The sequence below is a fragment of the Vicugna pacos genome, unplaced genomic scaffold (assembly GCF_048564905.1).
Source record: "Vicugna pacos unplaced genomic scaffold, VicPac4 scaffold_19, whole genome shotgun sequence".
Taxonomy (NCBI): Eukaryota; Metazoa; Chordata; class Mammalia; order Artiodactyla; family Camelidae; genus Vicugna; species Vicugna pacos.
In genome coordinates, this window is record NW_027328740.1 from 35965549 (window position 1) to 35987307 (window position 21759).

The window sequence follows — 21759 nt, forward strand, 5'->3', positions numbered from 1 at the left end:
ATGCTGCCAGAGGACAGGACACTCCCCCAGGATCAGAGACAAAGGACTCCCTGCCAGCACAGCAGGCAGCCTGTGGTTCAAGTTCATATTGGTTCCTGAGTTCCTTTCCTATTGCTGTTGTAACAAAGGACCACAGACTCAGTGGCTTAAAGCAATACACATTCATCTTCTCACTGTTCTAGGGTGCAGTAGTGCAAAGTCAATGTCAGTGGTCTAAAACCAACGAGTGGCCAAGGCTAAGTTCCACACCTAGGCTCTTGGGAGGGATTCATCATCCTACCTTTCCCAGCTTGCAGAGGTGCTCACACTCCTTGGCCCAGGGCCCTGTGTCACTGTGACCTCTGCTGCCACTTTACATCTCTGTCTCTGACTATATAGATATAGAGGAAGAGTCTTCTACATCTGGTATGGACCCTTTTTCCTACATGGACATTGTATCCTTATTTATGTGCAGATGAAAACCCCTTCCCTCCAGGGTGCGGTGGCATCAGCTCACAAGATGACCACTCTGGGCTTTAAGTGTCCTCTTTGTATTGTCATCAGGGAACTTCTCTTTCCATAGTTAGCTCTGTGTTACTTTGTTGTTATATTTTACCCAGAATTACTGAAAGTTTTACTTAAAAGGGATCCTAATTAGCTCTGTTTACCTGTTTCCAGAGCTGAAAGCTTCAGTTCTAGAGTATCAGTTTGATTTTTCCTAAAAATACATTCCAGTATATTTCTCTGGTGAAAGTCTCTACCCTGTTATCTATTCTCCCATCATTTCCTTATTTTCTTGAATATATTGAAAGTATTTTATAGCCTTTATTGGTAACTCTGATGCCTACATCACCTGGGGTTTGCATCCTTTGTCTAATGCTCCTTATTCTCATGTTATCTGTCATATAGTCTGGACATGTTGCATGTCTAGAAATTCTTTATTACATGGCAGACATTGCAAATGAAAAATCCATGTTATCTTCTGTGAGAGCTTTTCTACCTTCCCGTTAGGCAGACAGTGTGAGGGACTGATCATGTCACTCCAATCAGGCGCTGAGGTGGATAAGGACTAAAGTGCCTTTTTTCTTAAAACAGCTTTGAGGTATACTTGGCAAAATAATTTTCACACGTTTAAAGTGTACAGCTTAATATGTTTTGACGTAAGAATATCCCCAAGGAACCATGACCACACTCAAGACAGTGAACATACCCATCACCCACAAAGCTTCTCTCCTGACTTTTGTTGTCCCTCCCTCCCTCCCCGTCTCTTCCCCTGGGAACCATTGATCTGCTTTCTATCACAACATATTGGTTTGCATTTTCAAGATCCTTATATGAATGGATTCATGCAGTATCTACTCTATGTTGTCTGACTTCTTTCATTCAGTGTAATTATTTTGAGAATCATCTGTGTTGCTGTATTAATAGCTTATTTGTCTTATAGTAGAATATTGTTTAGTGCTGAGTTTTTACTGAAGAGTTTATTGTGAGCAGTGTTTGTATAGACCATCATTTCTTTCTGCATTTACTTCTTGATGGATGCATGGGTTATTTACAACTTGTGCTATTATAAATAAAATAGCAGTGAATATTTGGTTATAAGTCTTTGTATGGACATATGCTTTTCCTTTCTAAAGCACCAGATGAGGAATGTCTGGATTATATGGTACATAGGTGTTTACCTTTTTAAAAGAATCTGTTAAAGACTTTTCCAAAATGGTTGTACTATTGTAAATTCCTCGTGGTGTGTATCAGTTCTGGTTGCTCTACTTCCTTGCCAGCACCTTGTAAGGACAGTCTTTCTAACTGTATTCATTCTAGTATGTATGTGAACTAGTATCTCACTGTGGTTTTTAAAAGTATTTCTCTAATCATTAATGACACCTTTAATCAGCATCTTTTCATATGCTTATTATCCATCTGGATATCTTTACTGAAGTGTATTTTCTGGCCTCATTCATTCAGGTGTTTGAATTATTATTGAATTTTGAGACCTCTTTATTCTGGATCAGATACAAAGAGAGACCATTATCAGATATATGATCTGCAAATAGCTTCTGTCTATGGCTTGTCTTTTCATTTGCTTAGCAGTGTTTAGAAGAGCATTGAAGAGTCTTCATGTTCATAAAGTTCACTCTATCAGTTTCTTTTTAAAATAGATGATACTTTTGGTGTCATAGCAAAGAAAAATTTGCCAAACCCAAGGCCATAAAGCTTAAGCCTATGCTTGTTCTCCTAGCTGTTTTATAGTTTTAGATTTCCTATTAAGATCTATGATCCATTTTGAGGTAAATTTTGTATATTTTGTGAGGTGTGAATCAAAGTTCATTTTTTTTTTTTTGCGTATCACTATCTAATTGTTCCAGCACTACATGCTGAAAAGATCCTTTCTCCACAGCATCCTTTTTGAGAATCAATTGTCTGTATAAGTCTTGGTTTAGTTCTGAACATTCTATTGTGTTCCATTATTCTATTTTCCTGTTTTACACCAACACCATAATTTCTGATTACTGTAGCTTTATAAAAAAAAAGTTTGAAAATCAGATAGTGCAAGTCTTCCAACATTGTTTTTCTTGTTCAAAGTTGTTTTGGATTTTTGGGATCCTTTGAATTTTTATATGAATTATAGAATAAGTTTTTAAATTTCTTACATCCTGTTCTGCCAAAATTCCACCCATGTCTTTGGCCGTCTCCAGAGCCACATTTTCTGAAGAAGTCTCTCTAGATCCCAGGTGAAAGGAATTTCTCTTTCGTCTGTGCTCAAATCACATTTGATATTATTTGATTCCATTTAATCATATTTGCCTGTATGTACTTGTCTGATCTTTCCAGCCATTTAGTAAATCTCAAAAGATTAGGAATCTTGACTTGCTTCCCTCTGTGTGCTGAGAAACTAGTTCTATGCTTTGCAGGAGTGAGCCCTGCAGTAAGAGGTATCTGCAGCACACATCTAGCTCATTGCTTGAATATTGTCAAGGAATTCTGCAGATTTAGAATTGTTTATTGATTGTTGTCTCCAAGACGGCTCAGTCTTTTTTATTTCTATTGCTACTGCTGCAGTTTCAAAGAACAATGGGCTAGTTATTTTGCAAATATCAAATCATACTCTAATTGTGTTGTCACGCAAATTATGTGCTGCTGTGTCTTAACAACCTGCTTAGTGTTCACAGGCTCCTTCACTCATGGAAAATTTGGGAGAATGTCATATCCTTAGAGATAGCAATGCTGTCTTTGGCGACCTGAGCAGCAGTATCTGAATTCACTCCTGCTATTTTTCCAGTGTCCCCTCTAGACCTCCTCCAGCCCTCCATGGGGGGCCCTGCAGTTCTGCCCTAGAAAAGCCTGTTGCTTCTCAGGAAGACATCCCTATGAAACATAATCATGTCCTTCTTGTGGGGACATTCAGTCCAGAGACCTGAAAGCAGGGGAAAATGTTCAGCCTGCTTTTGGTAGAACCTAAATTCTTCCATACTTGTTAGAAGCAATTTCAATGAGGAAACTGTTTTGGCATCTAACAAATCAGCATAAATGACTGATGAGGAAGATCAGCTTCCCCATCCCACTCAGTCGTCATGTTGATGTGACACACACATTGGCAAACATTTTCCCCTGTGAGCAACGTAAAGTTCAAGACGTTATGAATGGCTTTTTATTTTTATTTCTTAGTCTTTCCACATTCACTGTGTCTCGTGAGATTATATGAATCCTGCTTATTTTCAGCCCAACACTAAACTTTTTAAAAGGATCACGTGTTTAAAAGGCTAGTGGACAATTTTTTAGAAGACAGAAATCCTTAGATTTTGGTCCCAGAGTTGAATCTTGGTTAGTGGTGAATGAAAATTCCCGTTAAAATTTTAAATTCAGTGATATAAAGTCTTAAAAATAGTTAAATATTAGTCAATTTCATTAAACACTATAAGAGTTATTTACCTTTAAGCCTGTTTCTGGGGCAATTTTGCAATGATTCCCTCCCTTTATCGATTCCCTCTTTATCAGAATCCTTGAGAGGCCCCTGTCATCATTGTCAGTATCATCATTATCATCATGGAACTGATTCTTCTGGAAGATTCTAGGAAAATAAAGAGATGGACGGGATTATGTGTAGGTCAGTGTGTGCATGTACAATAAGAACAGCTGTCAGGCATTTGATGCAAGATACCCATTTCATTTAGGGGAGAATGTGGTCATGAAATCCTGATGTGGTGAATGAAGGAAGCGGTGGGAACAGGATAGTCAATGCAAAGGAGGAGGAAGTGAGTGAGTTGGAGAGCATAGATCCTTGGTTAGTTGATCAGCACATTGGTAAGAATGAGGGGAGTGTGATGGCAGAATCATGTCCCTCCCCGGCCACAGGGTAGCCACCTGTGACATGTTACTGTACATGGCAAAAGGGATGACAGATATTTTAGGATTAAAAATCTTAGAGGATTTCTGTCTCCTAAATTGTCTATTAGTTAGCCTTTAAACCCATGATACATTATTATAGATTAGTGCAGGGGCACAAATAAAAAGGATTCATATAATCTCACCAGACAAACTGAATGTAGAAAGGATAAGGAAGAAAAACAAAAAGTCACTTATAAGTGCCTTGAACCATAAATTGCTCATGAGGAAATGTTACACAAGGTGAATGTCACAGCCACATACATACTGCCTGAGTGGGATGGGACAAGGGGATCCTGAGATGAGACAATAGGGTGAGTAGTCTGGATTGTCCAGGTGGGCTGAATGTAATCACAGGGGTCCTTAAAATGGAGGATATTTCCCAGCTGAGTTTAAAATCAGAGGGAGGTGTAGCGATGGAGCAATGTTCAGAAAGGCTGCTGACCATGAAAATGGAGGAAGTTGAGGGGCACAAGCTAAGGAAGGTGGGTGACCTCTGTAAACTGGAAAAAAAAAAAAGGAAACATTCTCTTCTAGACCCTCTAGAAGGAAGGAACCCTGCTGGTATCTTGAATTTATCCCAATGAGAACTGTGTTGGATCTCTGACATCCACAGCCATAAGCTGATAAGTCTGTGCTGGTTTAAGCTATTAAGCTTATGGGAATTTGTTACAGTGGTAATAGGAAAATAACATAGTGAGCGGTAGTGTAAGGGATTAAAGGTCTAGGATGGGGTGTGGAGAGAATTCTGACATTTACACCTAAAAAACAACCAGGTGAAGTGGGAAGGTGTTTTAAGGAAGACCTACCTGGCAGGGCTGTCAAGCAGACTGGAGTGAGCGAATCCTTGGAGTTAGAGGAATCAATTAAACCTCTACAAGGAAAATAAGAAATACAATGTAGCAGGGCTTCAGTGTTAGTAGATGTAGGAATGGAAATGGGCAGAGAGATATAAACATTATTTTGAAATTAGCTACAGGTTTGATGACTGCATGTTTGGGAGAGTTAGCCGATGTGTGGACTGAATGCATCCCCTCAAAATCCATATGTCGAAACCTCATCTCCCAGGTTGATGATATAAGGATGCGGGGCCTTTGGGAGGTGATTAGTAGGATAAAATGAGGTCATGAGAGTATTGCCCTCATGAATGGTATTAGTGTTCTTATACAGGGCCCCAAAGTGCTTGCTTCTCTCTCCTCTCTGGGCCATGAAGATAGTGGGAAGACAGCCATCTTCGAGCTGGCAATCCTCTCCCAGATACATTGACCTTGAAAGCCTCAGCCTCCAAACCATAAGGAATATGCTGGTTGTTTAAGCCACCCGACACATGGTAATTTGTTACAGAATCCCAGACTGACGAAGACAGTGGAGAATGCCACTGCGTTTGGCACTGATTGCCTGGAGAATGCTGAAACCCAGGGAAGTGGGCAGCACAGACGTTTACTCATTTAATCCTGCCAACACTGTAGGGGATAGAGTCTACATTTTCCTCGCTATTTAAAAGGTAAGGAAAAAGAGGCACAAATAATAACAATGACAATGACAACAACAACAACAACAGCAACAATAATTTGTCCAAGATTCACACAGAACTCCCTGGAGGGAGAGTGAGAATTAATACTTATGCAGGCTGGCCCCAGAGCCCCTGCTCATAACTACTAAGTCAGATCACCTTGCTTATTTAGATCAGTTTTTTTTCAACTGTGATATGAGTGTACTGTGTCCAGTAACTTATAATTTCAAAATACCTCACTGTAAGGGAAACATTAGTTGCAGGCATTACAACCCACAGAAAGCTAGACATACAAAAATAACTTGTTAGGGCAAGATAACCAATAATGTTTTTAAATATTATACCTGCTGACCCTTTGCAATAAAGTGTTTATTTATAATTCTGTCTGGCTACAGAATAACATCATAATCCTGCATGTGGCTGGTGGCTCCCGTGTTGGACAGCACGGGTCTAGAGAATTTAAATGACTTGCCCAGCCTTGCCCAGGAAGCTCGTGGTGGGATCAGAGCTATAGTCTGGGACTGTTCCTTCCTATCCAACAATTCCCTCATGGAAGTTTAGAAGCTTCTCCTTTGGTGCCCAGCTGTCTATCCGTACTTATGACATCTTGTCAGGTGCCCCGGCCTGCTCCTGAACATCAGCCAGAACCCACTTCTGCTCTTTTTTGGCCAGGTAATACCTTCTAGCAACTTCCATTGCCTTCTTGGCATCAGTTTTTACATGGAAGGGTAGTGGCTAGAGAAGGAAATGTGTCCACATGACAGGTTTTTCATAAATATAGTAGGAGTGGTCAAGAGAAGAAAACCTCAGGAATACGAGTGGAAGCAGGTCATTTAATATACCAAATGCGTACTTTCAATGTATGTTTGTGTTTCCGAGTCCACGCTTGTTCTACTCGTGCATTATAGGCCAACACATCAGGAGACAAGGATTTGGGGCAAGAAATAGCGGCTTTAATTTGTAAAGCCAGCGGAGAAGATGGTAGACCAATGTCCTGGAGAACCATCATCCCAAGTCAGAATTCAGGCTCTTCTTATATTAAAAAGGGGAAGCGGGAATGCTTGGTTGTTGCAAACTTGGTGTATGAATTCTTTGTTGTTAGAATCCTTTGTTTTTGCAGCTCTTCACCTGGGTCAGATCCGTGTAAACCTCCAACAAGCAAATGTTATTTTCTATTCTGTATCTTGTTATCTTTATACGAATGGAAAAGTGATAATATCCTTCAAAGTCAGAGCCTTGAGAATAGGGTCTCCTGTATATTTCAGGATCTAGGCAACATTGTTTCACAAAAGGTGCAGAAACAGCAAGACTAAGCCTAGGAAACAGGGCACATGTTTAAAGTCAAAGGAACAGATCTAATATGGAGTCAGATTTGTTCTTTCCTATTTCAGTAGTGCCATGGAGAAGGCACTGTGGGCAGCTTTCTGTAGGGTCCTGGAGGCTTTCTCTCTCAGCCTCTGTGCGCCTCTATTGAAAACCCGTCATCGCTATCTGGCCTGCTGGAAAACCAGTCCGCCTGTTTTGCCCTGAAGTTGTGTTCTGTTTATAACTCATCTCTACTCCTTGGAAAACAACTCAATAAAACTCAGTTGGTTTCCCACCAGCCCTGAGCAGGGGTGAGGGATAGCATGTTATTATTTTATTAAAAAAATATATAAAAGAGTTTTAAAACAGCACTGGGCACATAGGAGAGAGACAATCAATGCTTCCTGGCTTAAATCGAAAATGATGACTCAGTGAGTCTATGGCTGCTGTATTTGCTGAGCTAGTTACTCCTTTGCTCCATTACACATTTATTTTAACTGAAAAAGAAATATATGCATATGGTTAAAAAAATTCAAACAGAGCAAAAAATACTCAAGTGAAAGAAGTTTTCCCTCATCCTCTGTTCTTACATGCCTCCCTGGAGATGCCAATGTTTACAATCCTTTGTGTGCTTTTCCAGATATGCTATGCAAGTTCCCACCAATGTATGTAAATTCCTTTAAAGTTTTACTTATTTTTAACTTTAAGGGATTTAAATCCTCAAGTGGCTTCTGCCACAGTAATAGAAAAGAAGAAATCTGACTCCATATTAGATCTGTTCCTTTGACTTTAACCCTGTGCTCTGTCTCCTAGGCTTCTTCTTGCTTGTAAAACAATGTTGCCTAGAGCCTAAAATATACAGGAGAGCCTATTCTGAAGGCTCTGACCTTTAAGGGTATTTAACACTTTTCCAATCATATAAAGATAACACGTTGCAGAATAGAAAATAACGTTTGTTTTGTTGGAGGTTTACAGGGATCTGACCCAGGGAGATAGCTGCAAGAACAAAGGATTCTAACAAGAAGGAATTCCTACACCAAGAAGTTTGCAAAAACCAAGCACATAGGAAAGCAGCCTGAATTCTGACTTGAGGAGATGGTTTTCCAGGACATTAGTTTGCCATCTAGGTCTACAGAAACTTGCTATTCCATGCCCCAACACTTGGTCTCCCAACTTACTGGCCTGTCCTGCACTGAGGAGAATGAATTTGGACTCAATAACACTTCTACCTACCTAGCAAGTTGGACACTGGGACTGAGGGCAGCTCTCCCACACACAGGGGCCTACGGTGAGCCCTTGATTATTCCCCGAGGTTGGGGTGTGGTTTACCCAGGAGGGATGGGGACTCTACACCAACACTCAGGCAGTCTGCTCCTTCTGGGGCTCTGACATTTTACCTCCCGCTCCCTGCCAGCCCAACATTTGGGACAGTGGAGCTAAGGCAGAGATCATGCCTGCCTGTTTCCCAGCGTGTAAAAGGGGAATATGTACTCTTCCCAAGGTAGTTCTGAGAAACAACACCTGCGGGTGCTTGGTTCCCTGAGCAACAGTAAACCTAGCTCCTTGTGGGGGCAACGGGTATGATACCCGTAGGGTTTCTGCAGAGACCTTAGCTGGAGGGCTGGGCCAGGGACGTAAAATATGAGCTGTGGGCAATGACGGGTAAGAGAAGGGTGTATAGGCAGGACTGCTGCCTCCTTCGGGGTGCCACAAGAGGTAAAACGCTTTCTCCCCATCTCTGTTACTCCCCTCCCAATTCCAGATAACTGCCTTCCCTCTGCTCCTCCTGTCCATGTGTCTCCCTCCACTTTTCCCCGCCTCCCCTCCTCCTCCCCTATTCTCCCTCCCTCGGTTCCCCTTCTCTCTCAGGACCCAGAGCGGATCGCTGGCCCTCCTGCGCATGCGCAGTTGCTGCCAGCTGGACCGCGGGTTGGAAGCTCCAGCTCCGAGCTGGGGATCGGCCCCAATGGCTTCTCAGCTCTGTCGCCCTGTAGGCCTTTGGCTACTGCCTGGGGCCGGGGCCTCTGGCTGTGGAAGTGCAAGGTGAGGGGATATCGGGAAAGGGGTGAGGCGGCTGCGGGAGGGCGGTCGGCGTGTCACAGCCCCCCAGGGCGCCAGTCAGCGTGTGTTCAGCTGGATTGCTTGGGCCAGACCCCTCTGCCCGCGCCACCTGCCCCGGCGCACCGGCCACAGCTGCCCAGGGCCAGGTGTGCCCCTGCCGCCTCTTGACCCAGCCGGGCTCCCCTCAGTCCGCGGCTGGCATCCGCTTCCCCTCTCCCGCCCGCGAGTCCTCCCCTCCCGGGCTTCCTCTCCTAGGCCGCCGACCCGTCCCCACCACTGGGCGGGCTGTGTCCCGGGCGGGCGGGGTCTGCACACCCGGACGGGGCGGGCGGCTTGGGCTGGGGCTGGGGCTGGCCTCCGAGCGGGGCTGCAGCCCGCGTCCCCCACCCCGCTCTCCCTGCCCCGCGACCCCGGGGCTGCCTTCCTCTCCCTTTCCCGATCCCTGAGGTCCAGATTAGCGGCGTGGGCGCTGCTCCCCAGGCTGAGAGCCCGCGGCTGTAACTCCCAGCTTCTCCTGGTGGAGTCGGGAAAAGGGAGCGGCAGTGCTGAGGGAGCTTCTGTCTCCTTGATCAGGATTTCTGCCCCAGATAAGTACCTTGAACACTTTCAGGTGTTATGATGGCGGTGCTTGTTGATGTCACATGTTTTTATACTGAGAGGGATTACAGTGGTGAAAGCAGGGCTTGGTTCAGTTAAAAATGAGCTGAAGGCATGAGGCTGTCTCATCCTCCATCATTCACTCTCCCAGGGTGAAACGTGAGACCGTCGATCTTAAAAAGATACTTATAGTCCGTAACTAGTCCAGCCCAGCTACTGTGTGTTAACAGGAACAGCACAACCTGAGGCGTTGGAGACCCAGGGACATTGCACTCCTAAAGAGCTCCTGGCAAAATCTGGTTTGTTTTGTTTTTTTTTGTTTGTTTGTTTTACTTAAATTGTGGGACAGACTAGTAGTATAGAGGGAAAAATAATTGGCAAGAAGGATTTTTTCATATAACAGCTTTATTGTGATATTGTTCACACACCATGAAGTCCACCCACTTGAATGTTACAATTCAGCAGCTTTTAGCATATTCACATTTGTGCAACCATTATTATTCCAGAACGTTTTCATCACATCAGAAAGACCAGTTGAAATGCATGACCTATCCACCCCTTCCCAGTGGTGGTTCTAAAGAAGTTTCTTGGCTGTTCCTGACCATAAATTAACTTGTTACATTCCATGAAATATCTGGGAGGAATTCTAATCAGAATTGCAATGAATCTGTCTATCAAAGCAGGAAGAATTAATGTCTTTATGGCATAAACTTCTTCTACACATGAATATATCTGGGACCCTATCTTTTCATCTGTCCAGAGCCAGGCCTATGGGAAATCCTCATTAATTCTTGGGTTTGTGAATGATGAGATTCAATACATCATTAGATGGAACTGTAGCCTTTCACTGAAGAGAAAAGTAACCTCGTAGAAGCCAAGTGATTCTCTGATGGTTAGAATGAGAGACCGCCAGTGCTGGAGTATTCGAGTGGACTTGGTGCTTGCAGAGTTCTCCATCACCTACAGCTAAGGGGATTACCGTGTTCTTTTACTTTCTTTTTTATGGCGTTGCTTTTATTTTTACTTATTATATAAAATTATTTTTTATTGAAGTGTTGTAAATTTACCATGTTAGCTTCAGATGTACAGCAGAGATTCAGTTATAAGCTTATGCATATGTATATAAATGTTTTTCAGATTGTTTCTAGTACAACTCATTACAAGAAATTGAAAATAGTACCCTGTGCTATATAGTAGGTCCTTGTCATTTAGTTTATATTTATTAATGTGTATCTGTTAATCCTCCCTTTCCTGCCTGCTAACAACAGTTTGCTTTCTATGTCCATGAGTCTATTTCTAGCAGCACCGTTTTTGCTAGCAATATATGCTGGTTGGCTCTTTTCTGTTTCAGTAGTTCCATCTTATGTGTGGGCGTTTTTCTTCTGGTGGGCCTGTGTGTGGTTTGCACACGTGATAATAGAGATCTGTATTTGGGAGAACTCCAGGCCTCGTGTAGTCCCTCGTATGGAGCGCCCACTGAACTGATGCTTGAACTTGGAAAAAAACAGTAAATGTTGGAATTTCCACTATGGTTGAGACTTCCAGGTTTCTATAACCTCTTTAGCCCACCTAAATTTTGGCTGCACCCAATACTGGATAATTTGGTGGAACTTCATGGTATGGTGGTGTAGAGACAGGGCCTTGTATGCTTCTTCTCTTTCCTTTTTCTAACAATCATTTTCCTGGGCCTTCCAGGTACTCCCCCAGAAGGGCCCAGGGCTGGCTTGGTGCTGCACTGAGGCAATATTTGTTAATAAGTCCCTTTCCTCATCTCTTCTGAGCCTCCATTTCCTTCTCTACACAATGAGGGCTTAGACTAGATAAGTGCTTTTCAGTTTCTTTTAAAGCCATATTTCCTTTGAGAAACAGAAAATTCAAATCTCTCCTCCCATCACAACCCTTTAGATTTTGACACGTCCTCCAAGGAGTCACATAGCTCTTTGTGGTAAATTGACGTGATTGTGATTCCACGTGGCACAGAAAAGACTCTTCAGAGATTTATTGCAGGGAGAGGGCAGGAAAGGGGCAGTATGTCACACTTTCTTGTGTGAGCACTGGAGCAAAGGCTTGGGTTTAAATACAGTGTCTGATGTGGCATCTCTCTAATCTTGCACAATGTGATAAACCTCTATCCCTAGTTTCTTAATGTGTCAAGTTGGGGTGGTAATATTTTAAGGCTTTTGTGAAACATTATACACATAAGCCATTTGTGTCTCGGTAGATACAAGACCTGCTAGAGAGTCGGAATTTCTTTAAAAATACATATATATTGTCCACATCACTCTGTCTGTGTGTATTTTGAAGTTCCTGGAGGGTGAGGGTTGAGTGTAATGTCCATCGTGGGACAGGTGGCCCATGGGTCTGTGTGCCTCAGATTGCCCCCTCCTCCCCAGTCCTCTTCCTCTCAGTCCAGGATGAAGTTCCCTAGTAGATTTACACACAGGTCTTGTGGAAATGGCTTTTCATTTTATTGTTTCACCAAGGAGGGTTGCCATCATGATCTCTGTGGTCAGGTTTTGATGACCTGAAGGCTATGCAATTGGGGATTTCTATTTTATAAAAAGAAAAAAATTACAAATACAAAATTAGACCTAGGTTGGTGGCAGGGGCTTTTGAAAGTGGGGACCATTAGCTTTTTTAGCTTCAGGTGCAGTGGCCTCTGGCCACGAGGACACATCCTCATGCTCTGAATTTGGAGGGACCAGTGGGTTCAGTGGGAATATTTACTGAGTGCATCTCATGGGCTGCGCATTCTCTTATTTGTACTGTGTGTTCCTTATTTGAGACGGTGAGCTGATTTAAACTCAATAGCCTCTTTAAAATAATAGACTTTTTATTTTTAGATGTAATGTAGATTCCCATGTAGTTGTAAGAGATAATATGGAGAGGGCCTATGGACTCTTTGCCCAATTTTCTTTAATAGTTCCATCTTGCAAAGTTGGGGTACTATTCATTCGTGACTCACTAACCCTTTTAGGTTTGTGTTATTGCCCTCATTTCTATTTATGAATAAACTGGTGTTGAGAGAAGCACACAGGTCTGCCCAGGTCACCCACGTGGTTAGTGAAGATTTGGGTGGAACGTGGGCTTGGCATTTCCAAGCAGTACCATTATGATGGTCTGTGGCAGGGAGCAGCATTCACTTTGCTTGTTTATTCATTCATTCAACAAACATTTATTGAATAAACTCTGTGGGTCAGATGCTTTCATAGGGTTATCTGATTCTTCAGCAGTATGGAGAATCAGGTAATGTTTTCTTTTTTTTTTTTTTAATATGAGAAAAATATCTCTGAGAGGTTATAATCTCCCCAAAGGAAAAATAGCTCATAAATGAGGGATAGTACATTTGTACAGTTCCTTCTTCTTATGCAAATGGTACCCTAGGCATTTTACATTTGCAAACTTCCATAATCCAGATATATTCTTGTAAGGCAAGTAGTTTTTTTTTAATTGAAGTATAGTCAAGTTTACAATGTTGTGTCAATTGCAAGGTGGTTTTTTTTTGAATTTTGAATGGAGAAAATATTTTTTGAGGGGGTTAATTAAGTTTATTTATTTGTTTCATTTTTCTAAAATGAGGTACTGAGGATTGAGCCTAGGTCCTTGAACATGCTAAGCACGTGCTCTACCACTGAACTGTACCCTCCTCCCCAAAGCAAGTTTTCTTACCCATTATTCTGCACCTTAGGAGTTCAAATAAATTGGCATTGAAATCCAGATATTTTGATCCTACTATGGTTCTTTGCATTATATCCTGCTGAGGGGTGGGGAAGCAGTTCCTTTATTCATTCATTTATTCAGCAGTTTTGAGCACCGACTTTGCATCAGGGCCTGCCTAGGTGCTTGGAAACAGAAAACAAGAAATGATCCTTTTCTGCAGGGGATGGAAGCCTAGACCAAAAGCTGGGTAATGTGATCTGAGCTTCAGTAGCCATGTGCAGACGCTGAGGACAAACTTATCCCCGATTTGCTTGGACTTCCCTTGCCTTCTGGCTGGTGCACACCAGGTCGCCACATCCCAGTGAGGCCCGCAGCCCACAGCACAGTATGTACATCGATTTACCCTCCCTTCTCGGCAGCGCCTGCAACATGAACGCCCCTGACTACATGCAGTGCGCTGAGGACCGCCAGACTCTCCCGATTGTGGTCCAACCTGTGGGGATCATCTTAGAGAATTTCTTTTGCATCTATAATGGAATCTCCTTGGTGAGCCAGATCAGAGCGTGCGGCTCCCAGTGGGCACTCTGTATCTACTATAGCTATCTCTATGCGCCCGAGAATGGATGGAGTGACTTCCAGACCCACCGCAATGTCATGGGCCTTGTCACCATTACTGACTGCCTCTTGGCCAAGACCTTCTAGAAGCTCCACGCACAGAGGAGCTGTATGGCACCACGCTCTACGACTCTCAGCTCTTTGTCTTTGTGCTGTATGGGGAGGTGGCCGAGCAGCCGCACACCGACGTGGCCTTCAATCTACGAGGACTGCAGGGTGGTAGAGAAGAGGATCGACGACTTCACTGAGTCACTCTTCATCTTGCCCAAGTCCAAGTGGCTGGATGGGGACCCCGAAAATTCTGGGGAGAAGACCCCCCTCCTCTACATCCTATTTGAGAAGGAGGACTTCGTGGGACTGGACACAGACAGCAGGCAAGTCAACCTGAAGGCCGGGCCACCCTGGCTGTGTGACAGATTGCTTCCCTACATCCAGAATGGGATCATCAAGGAGGAGGGCTTTCTTGTAGCCAAGGCGGGAAGGAGGTGTAGCCCGCCGGTTTTCAGACGTTTAAAACTAAATCCGCCTTTGTTTCAGAGAGATCCTTTTAGGGTTAGTGTGGACACTTACTCCCCTCTTTCAGCCAGGACACTTGGGGGGACCCCTGGAGTTGCTGTCCAATAGAGTAGCCACAGCTACTGTTGTTAGTAGTGCTGGGGAGGAGGCCGGTCTGAGCTGAGATGTGCTGTAGGTCAAATGCACATCAGACGCTGAAACTTGTCTAGTAAAAAGAATATAAACTATCTTGTTACTTTCTATATTGATTACACGTCAAAATGATAGTATTTTACATACAGTAGAATAAGTAAGGTCTGTTCTTAAAATCAGTTACTTGGTTTTTTTTGTTGTTGTTACATTTTAAACGTGGCAACTGAGAAACATTATTTACATGACTCTCATTTCATTCCTGTTGGACAGCCTGTCCTGGGACAGTTTCATCCCTTTGCTTATAAATGAGACTCTGAATCCCGAGACGCAGAACGAGGTGCTGGTTGAGCTCAGGGTGGAGCCGATGTCTCCTGCCTCCCAGGCCCAGCACCAGCACGGCTCAGGCCCTCTCCCCTGCCTGACAGCCACCATGCCAAGTTAGGGCATCAGAAACACTGCCAGGGGCTTCCGAATTAGCTCCTTACGCAGGGAAAGGCATGTCACGGTGTATGGGACCCAGCAGGGAAAAATTCGTCCTCACTTTGTCCCTGTGATTAGGTCAAAGACCCCACTCTGCCTTGGAAGTGCAGATGATCTCTTCTGGGCTGCCTAACCCCTCACCCTCTACTATGTTTCCCTGTGTATCTTTCAAGCTGTCCCTCGGGCAGAAGAGGGTGAGACGTCTTTGCCGAGAGGTGGTCCCCCTTTACTGGGGAGAGTGAGGTGAGTTGTGTCCCCCCGGCCTACGGCCTCTGGCCTTGAGTCTGGAGAGCGCTCATGGCGGTCCCACAGGTGACGGTCGGAGGACATGGCACGTGCTGCCGGGCCCGCTGTGCAGGAGGGGCTCTGTGATTCTCTGTGATTCTAAGGTCAGATTCTACTTTCTTGTTGTTGGTAAGATGGAGGAGAAGATGCCAGAGAATTGATAAAAAGAAAATCCACACCAGTCCTGTGAATGACAGACACAGGGGATCCGTGTCCCACCTGCGTGTGGTGCCTGGCAGGCTCTGGAATAATTTTCACTTCCTCCCCGGACATTCCTCTATGGCTTAAGGGGAGAGGCATGTCGTGGCCATGATCTGTACTTGTCCTCACAGGGCCCTGTGATCTACATGCCCACACTACACTTCTGCTCCTTGGAGATGAGGTGTCAGGTTTAGGAAACTGGGCACTGCTGAGGGCATAGCTGCCAGAACCGTGCTACACCAAGGCTGGCTCCGTTCACCTCACCTGTCACCTCCTGTTGAGTCCTAAGGCGTCATTCAAGGTAGGTGCATCGGTGCAATGAAAGCAGGGACCTCCTTCACCCCCTGGACAGACTGGTGGGTGATCAGTGGAAGCCTGGAGCCCTGCCCCAGCCCCACGCCAGTGCCTCCTATTTTGTCATAGGAGGCACTGGTGACATTTTTGCTCAGCAACTGCTTGGCTCTGATTCTGCAGAGCCAACAGAGAATGCCAGCTTGTTTTTGCCTTTTGAAGTCTGCCCTTGGGATTTGGCGGAGTAGCTGGATGTGTGCTTAGCCCATAGTGGTTGACCCTGTCACCATTGTTTACCCAGAACCTCGTGTACCAGGCATGGCTACCGGCATCAAAATACAGCAGCACATTAAACCTCCCTCCTGGTGGGTCTGTCTGTTCTGGTACCATAAGGGCTCAGCCAGCATCTGAACGTCAGTGAGATAACGTGGCCAGTGAGCTCGGGTCAAGCACGTTCTCCTCCAGTGACTTTTACTCCATTGTTGCTTTTACTATTACACAGTCATTAATTTTTTAAACAATGCTTTGGTTCAGGAGCAGAACCTAATTCTCCCCTGTTCCTCTTGGTGGGAGTGAGTAAAGTTGTCCAGCTTGAAATGCGACCACATTTTCTAGCTCAAAAGCTGTCTACACGCATCTAGGTGAAGTTTTGGTTTGGGGCGCTGACCACGTTGGGGTCCCCCGGCAGCATCGCTCCCCTCAGGCCCCTGCCTTCCCTGGATCAGGAGGTGAGGGTGGGTCTCACCGTCCCTGCGTCCCTGTCCTCATCACACTGACGTAATTTCTTGTAAATGCTGTCAAAGTCATTTTTGTTCTCGTGTGTTTCTAGTTTTGGCTGTTCCTCTATTCCTTTTTCTATTTTCCTTTTCCCTTATACCACCCCGTGAGCATGTTGTTGGGTCTGAAAATGTGGGCTGTGCACACCCTGCATTGGAATAGCCAGATCGCCCTCTGTGCCGTCTCCATCGCTATAAAAAGCAAAAACTTAACAGTTGCCATGATTCGTATATTATCCTAGTCATCTTATTTTCTACTTTTTTGGAATTTTTGCTATGTTAGCACATCACCCACTGGAGTTTGATATCTGTTAAAGTCCTTGCTTTGAGGAACCTGTTAATTCGTCCTTATATTTGGTAACAAATGCTCTCTTACTAATTTTGTTTATTTGTTTTGAAGAAGTGAGATGCGAATTGATTTAGGCGGCTGCTGAGGGATTTTTTTCATGGAGTATTTAAACTTGGAAAGTCAAAATCTGCAGCACCTTGCTTGATTCTGGCTTTTACACAAACGTGCTCGGCACACGGTTCCTGGCTGTCGCTGTGTGACCTGCGTGACGGCGCTTCCTGGCCGGCGGTCACTGGTGAGGAAGTGGCCGGCTCGGGGGTGAGCAGCTGCAGGGGACGCTGTTGGAGGAAGCAGTCACCGGTTTTTTGTTTTTTGGTTTTTTTTTTTGCATTCACCTTCCCAGTGCCATTTACTTTACTTTGCATTCATAGAGGGGCAGGAGCGGGCCTAAAACCATGCCACTCTTTTGTTCCCTTTATGAGGCTGGTTTTTCTAAGTATCAGGAAAACATTGCCTTGTCCTAAGTAACTGGTTCACTTGGATCTGGTGGACACAGGGACCGCTAAAGGGGACCGTAGCTTCCTCTCTGCTTCAGCCAGTGGGCATTCAGAGCCAGGTCTGTGGTTTGCCTCAGCAGCCGTGCAGGCCTCCCTGCACCGGCCTTTACTTTTACCCCTTTTTGGCAGTAAATAGCTGACTCTGTGTCTGTTGCAGCTGATGTCCACCACTGACGGCCGTGTGGTTATTTTGCGGTAGTGAGTCTCCAACACCCCTGTCAGCCGTGAAGGGACCTTGCATTCTCACCCCGACCCTGGTTCATCTCACCCAGGGAAAGGGCTTGGCCACCACCGTCATGCTGGACATGAGGCCTTGTTTCTCCTTTCATGCTCTGGTCCAAATGTGGACACTTCATCCTTCACTGACTTGGTCTCGCTTGAGACAGTCCAGACTTTCTGAAAGAGTCCATCACATTCTGGGGGGGAACAGAACAGAAGTAAGAGTCGCAAGTAGGAGTCTAGGCTGTCTGGGTTGGCAAATGCAGGCTGGGATCTGTGATGGCCGGTCTGTGCCCTGGAAACTGGCCTTTCCCGTGGCTCCCGAGAGAAAAGGGGTCGGAGCGAGAACAGACTTGCCTGGGTTCCTACCATCCTCATCTGCTCACTGACAGGAGTGTCAGCTAACTAGGAGCTCCCCCAGACCTCGGGCCCTTCAAACCTCAGATCACGGGAGATCCTTGAGTCCCTTCTTCTGGTCCTTCTTTGTGAGAATCCAGTGCCTTCTGAGGTGACTGGCAGCAGGAGATGCCTCCCCCTCCAGGGAACTCCCTTCGGAGGACTGTGACTCAGTGCACCTTGCTGTGAGCTTGTGGGTTTCCATCGTGCTCCCTGCAGAACCAGACTTGAGACTGGCTTAGCGACAGAAATAACAAGACTGATTCCAGGGCAGGGCCAGGTGGAGGGAACAGTGGAAATTGAATGTGACCTCAAACACCTAGGTGGGTGCTGGGGCTGTTACTAAAATGGGGAGCCTGGGAGGTACCTGCCAGGAATCGAAGTCTGGAGTAAATGGTGGACATAAGGCCTTTTTTTTGACATATGGCATTTTTAAGATGCCATTTGTCATCCAAGTTAGGACTTCCAAGAGGCACTCGTGTCTATGAGCCTGGGGCTCAGGTGAAGGAGCCGGACTAGAGATCCACATTGGGATTCGTCATTCTTAGCTGGTGTTCACAGCCGTGCAAGTGGATCAGCTCATCTCAAGAGGTGCAGACTGTGTCTGAGGGGGGGCAGGGCTGTGCCTGGTTTGGAGGAAAGCCCGGACCATGCAGCTTTGGTGTGTCAGTCAGCGGCGTTTGTGATTTTCAGAGCAATGGCATTTATCCTTAAGGTTCTGGGGGGTGGGCAGGGCCACACAGGAAGAAATCTGAAGAGAGGGTTTTGGCCACGTGTGCGCGTCTTGGGACGATCCAGAGGCTGCAAGGTCCAGAAGGGGAAACTCCTCAGAAGCTGGAGTCGGAGTGGGGAGTTGGGAGAATGTAGTCACACTCTCCTGTGATGAAGGGAGGGAGGCCTAGGGAGTCCGCACCCTAGCGGACTCTCTTTCCCACGAACAAAAGGCAATCAGACAGAAGATTTGAGGTAAGAAGGGATGGGCGTTGGGAGAGGAGCCAACCTGGAGAACGGTGGTTGAACAATTCTTGAATAGTCTCCCTGAAACATAGAGTTAAAAAAACCCAGACTCTTAAGAATATTGATAGTGACTGGGGAGGAGGCAGTTGTTTTTCTGACCTCCTAAGGGTAAGGTATGTATCCGGGGATATACAGAAGAATCGGGCAGTCTGTTCCTGGGGCTTCACCCTTACCAGGGGGAACAGTGCAAGTTTAAAGGGGGAGAAGGGCAGCGGAGGGAAACTAGCCAGGCCCCGTGTCACGTACCAGTCGGCCGCCCTACTTGCGTGTTGCATTCACATCCATGCCTCCCAAGTGGGCGGTGGCAGCCCCGTTTTGAAGATTGGGAAGCCTCCTCAGAGGTTTAAGGAATTGGTTCATTTAGCAGCTAGTAAATGCTGTAGCAGGATTCCAGCAGGGCCTTGTCAGACTTCAAGGGCATGTTCTCTCTACTAATTCCGGTTGTACCTGAAATGGTGAAGTGAGTCAGTTTCGGAGCCTTTCAGAGAAAGTACGCTTTAAGTGCCTCAGGACTGTTGCACAAAGCTCAGTGTTCTTTCATGGTTCAGAACCACCGCAGTGCTTTTTGCCCCACAGATGTAAGGTCTTACTCCTTTGACGATGGCGTGGTTGTAAATGACATACAGGTGCAAAACCACACTTAGCAGCTTCTGAAGGGAAACTCTCCTGTTCTCCCTTGATCGGCTTTCTTCCACGGGATGTAACTGTGCTGCAGCTAAGGCCTGAGCTTTCCGTATGGAGTGAGGGTTTGATATCCAAATTTAGCATAAAACAGTCAGATGGAGAAAATCGAAGATGACAATATATTTTGGGGTTTCATTAGACAAGACATACTATCTGTTAATGGCTCATAAAGCTAATGAGATTGAATACAGAACATTTCATTTCTTACTTTCTACTGAGAGCTGTCTTCCAACATAAGGTTCTCTGCTTTGGAACTTCAGCTCAGCCACTAGGGCGCCTGTCATTGTGTTGGTGTGATTGCATTTACACAGTGCATGTAATCTGGGCTTCCTTAGCCCCAAACACTCCAGTGCAGAATCATAGGCTGTAGCCATCACTTAGTTATACAAATACTTCTAAAACTATATGATACCAAAAAAATAAATAAATAAAAATAAAGAGAGAGAGGGAGATTGCCTTTATCAAAGTTCCTTTGGATTTTAACTGCAAAGTGTTGTTGAGCAGCTCTGGTTTCCTTTGGATATGAATATATACATTTCTTTGCATGTAACTTGGATTTCAGGCTTGAACACCAAGCTCTTGTTTTCCATGAGCCACAAAAATCATAGCCAAATGACACACGTATGAAACAGTTTATTCTTTTTATCTGAGACAGAATCCTTGAATTTGGGACTTGAGCTGCGACTTTCCTGTTTGCTCTTCCCACCCCTCTTGTCACCTCACTCCTTTTTCCCACGTGGCCTCCAAGAGGTCATGGTCTCATAGGAGCAGGTGGACAAATACCAGTTGGTCGCCAAGCAGTGCTGCTGTAGATGGAGCCAGCCAAGAGCTAAAGGACATCATCAGGGAGGACTTCCTGGAAGAAATTGGCTCTACATTCAGTTCTGAGGACAGAGTAAGAGTCAGACAGGGGAAGGAATCAAGAGGGTGACTCAGGTGGCAGGAGCAGCCTGGGTAGAGGCCTGGAGGCTTGTGGGGTGAGGACTCGGGGAGACTGCCCTGTGTGGTCCAGGGTGGTGGGTGACCCTGCTTTGAAGGACACTGGAGAGGGCCTAGGGTTGGAGGGCTTTGGAGGAGCTTGGTTTTTACTAGAACTGACACAGAAGAGGCAGTGAAGGGTGTCAGCAGGAAGTGACCCTTAGGAGAGCAGCTCTGCCTGTCCTTTTGAGTCCCACCCCTTCATTCTTTTATTCACAACACACGCAATTCTGAGTGTCTAGGGGAGAGGGGGTGGACCTACAGTAGTAAGCAAAATGTACTTGCTTCTTGAGAGCTTAGCAGTGTCAGAAGTTGACTTAGATTAAAATGTTTTATTAACACAGCAGGGCACCTAATCCAAAGTGCGGAGGTTGGAGGGAAGGAAGACTTCCTTGACAAACAGTTAAAATGAGCCTGGAGGCTAGTGGGAAGTAGCAGCAGGTCACGGGGCCCCTGAGGTCACTGGGGACCTGGTACTGAGGTGAGGATGGACAAGCAGGGTCGGGGGTGGGGCTAGAACTCTACCAGGGAGCCTGTGATGGGTTTGAAGTGGGGGAGATGTAATCAAATTTGTGCTTTGGGAAGGCTGCCTTGGCTGTGTGTGTGTGTGTGTAGCGGGGAAGAGGGGGAGGGTGTCACCAACTGGGAGGGTCATTAGAAGACCATTCACAGGCTCGGAGGCCACCAGTGGGAGAGGGGCGTCGGGACTGCTTGGGGACCGCAGGGGCAGAGTGGATGCCGGGTTTCCTTGTGTGGAGGGCTTGTTAGCGGGGTCGCTCTAGCGACACCTTGTGGCTGGAAGTAAACAGATGGAGGCCGCCAGGT

General features: G+C 45.5%; 1 protein-coding gene across 1 annotated transcript in view; it reads left to right on the plus strand.

Moving 5' to 3' along the window:
- The first annotated feature begins 8066 nt into the window (after positions 1-8066).
- LOC140692918 (uncharacterized) overlaps positions 8067-21759 on the plus strand; it is a 98699-nt gene continuing 85006 nt past the window's right edge. Inside the window, exons 1-3 of the mRNA XM_072957128.1 lie at positions 8067-8468; positions 8943-9223; positions 10069-10137. Coding sequence (XP_072813229.1) covers positions 8276-8468; positions 8943-9223; positions 10069-10137 — 543 coding nt within the window. The 5' untranslated portion in view covers positions 8067-8275. The remainder of the gene's footprint in view (positions 8469-8942; positions 9224-10068; positions 10138-21759) is intronic.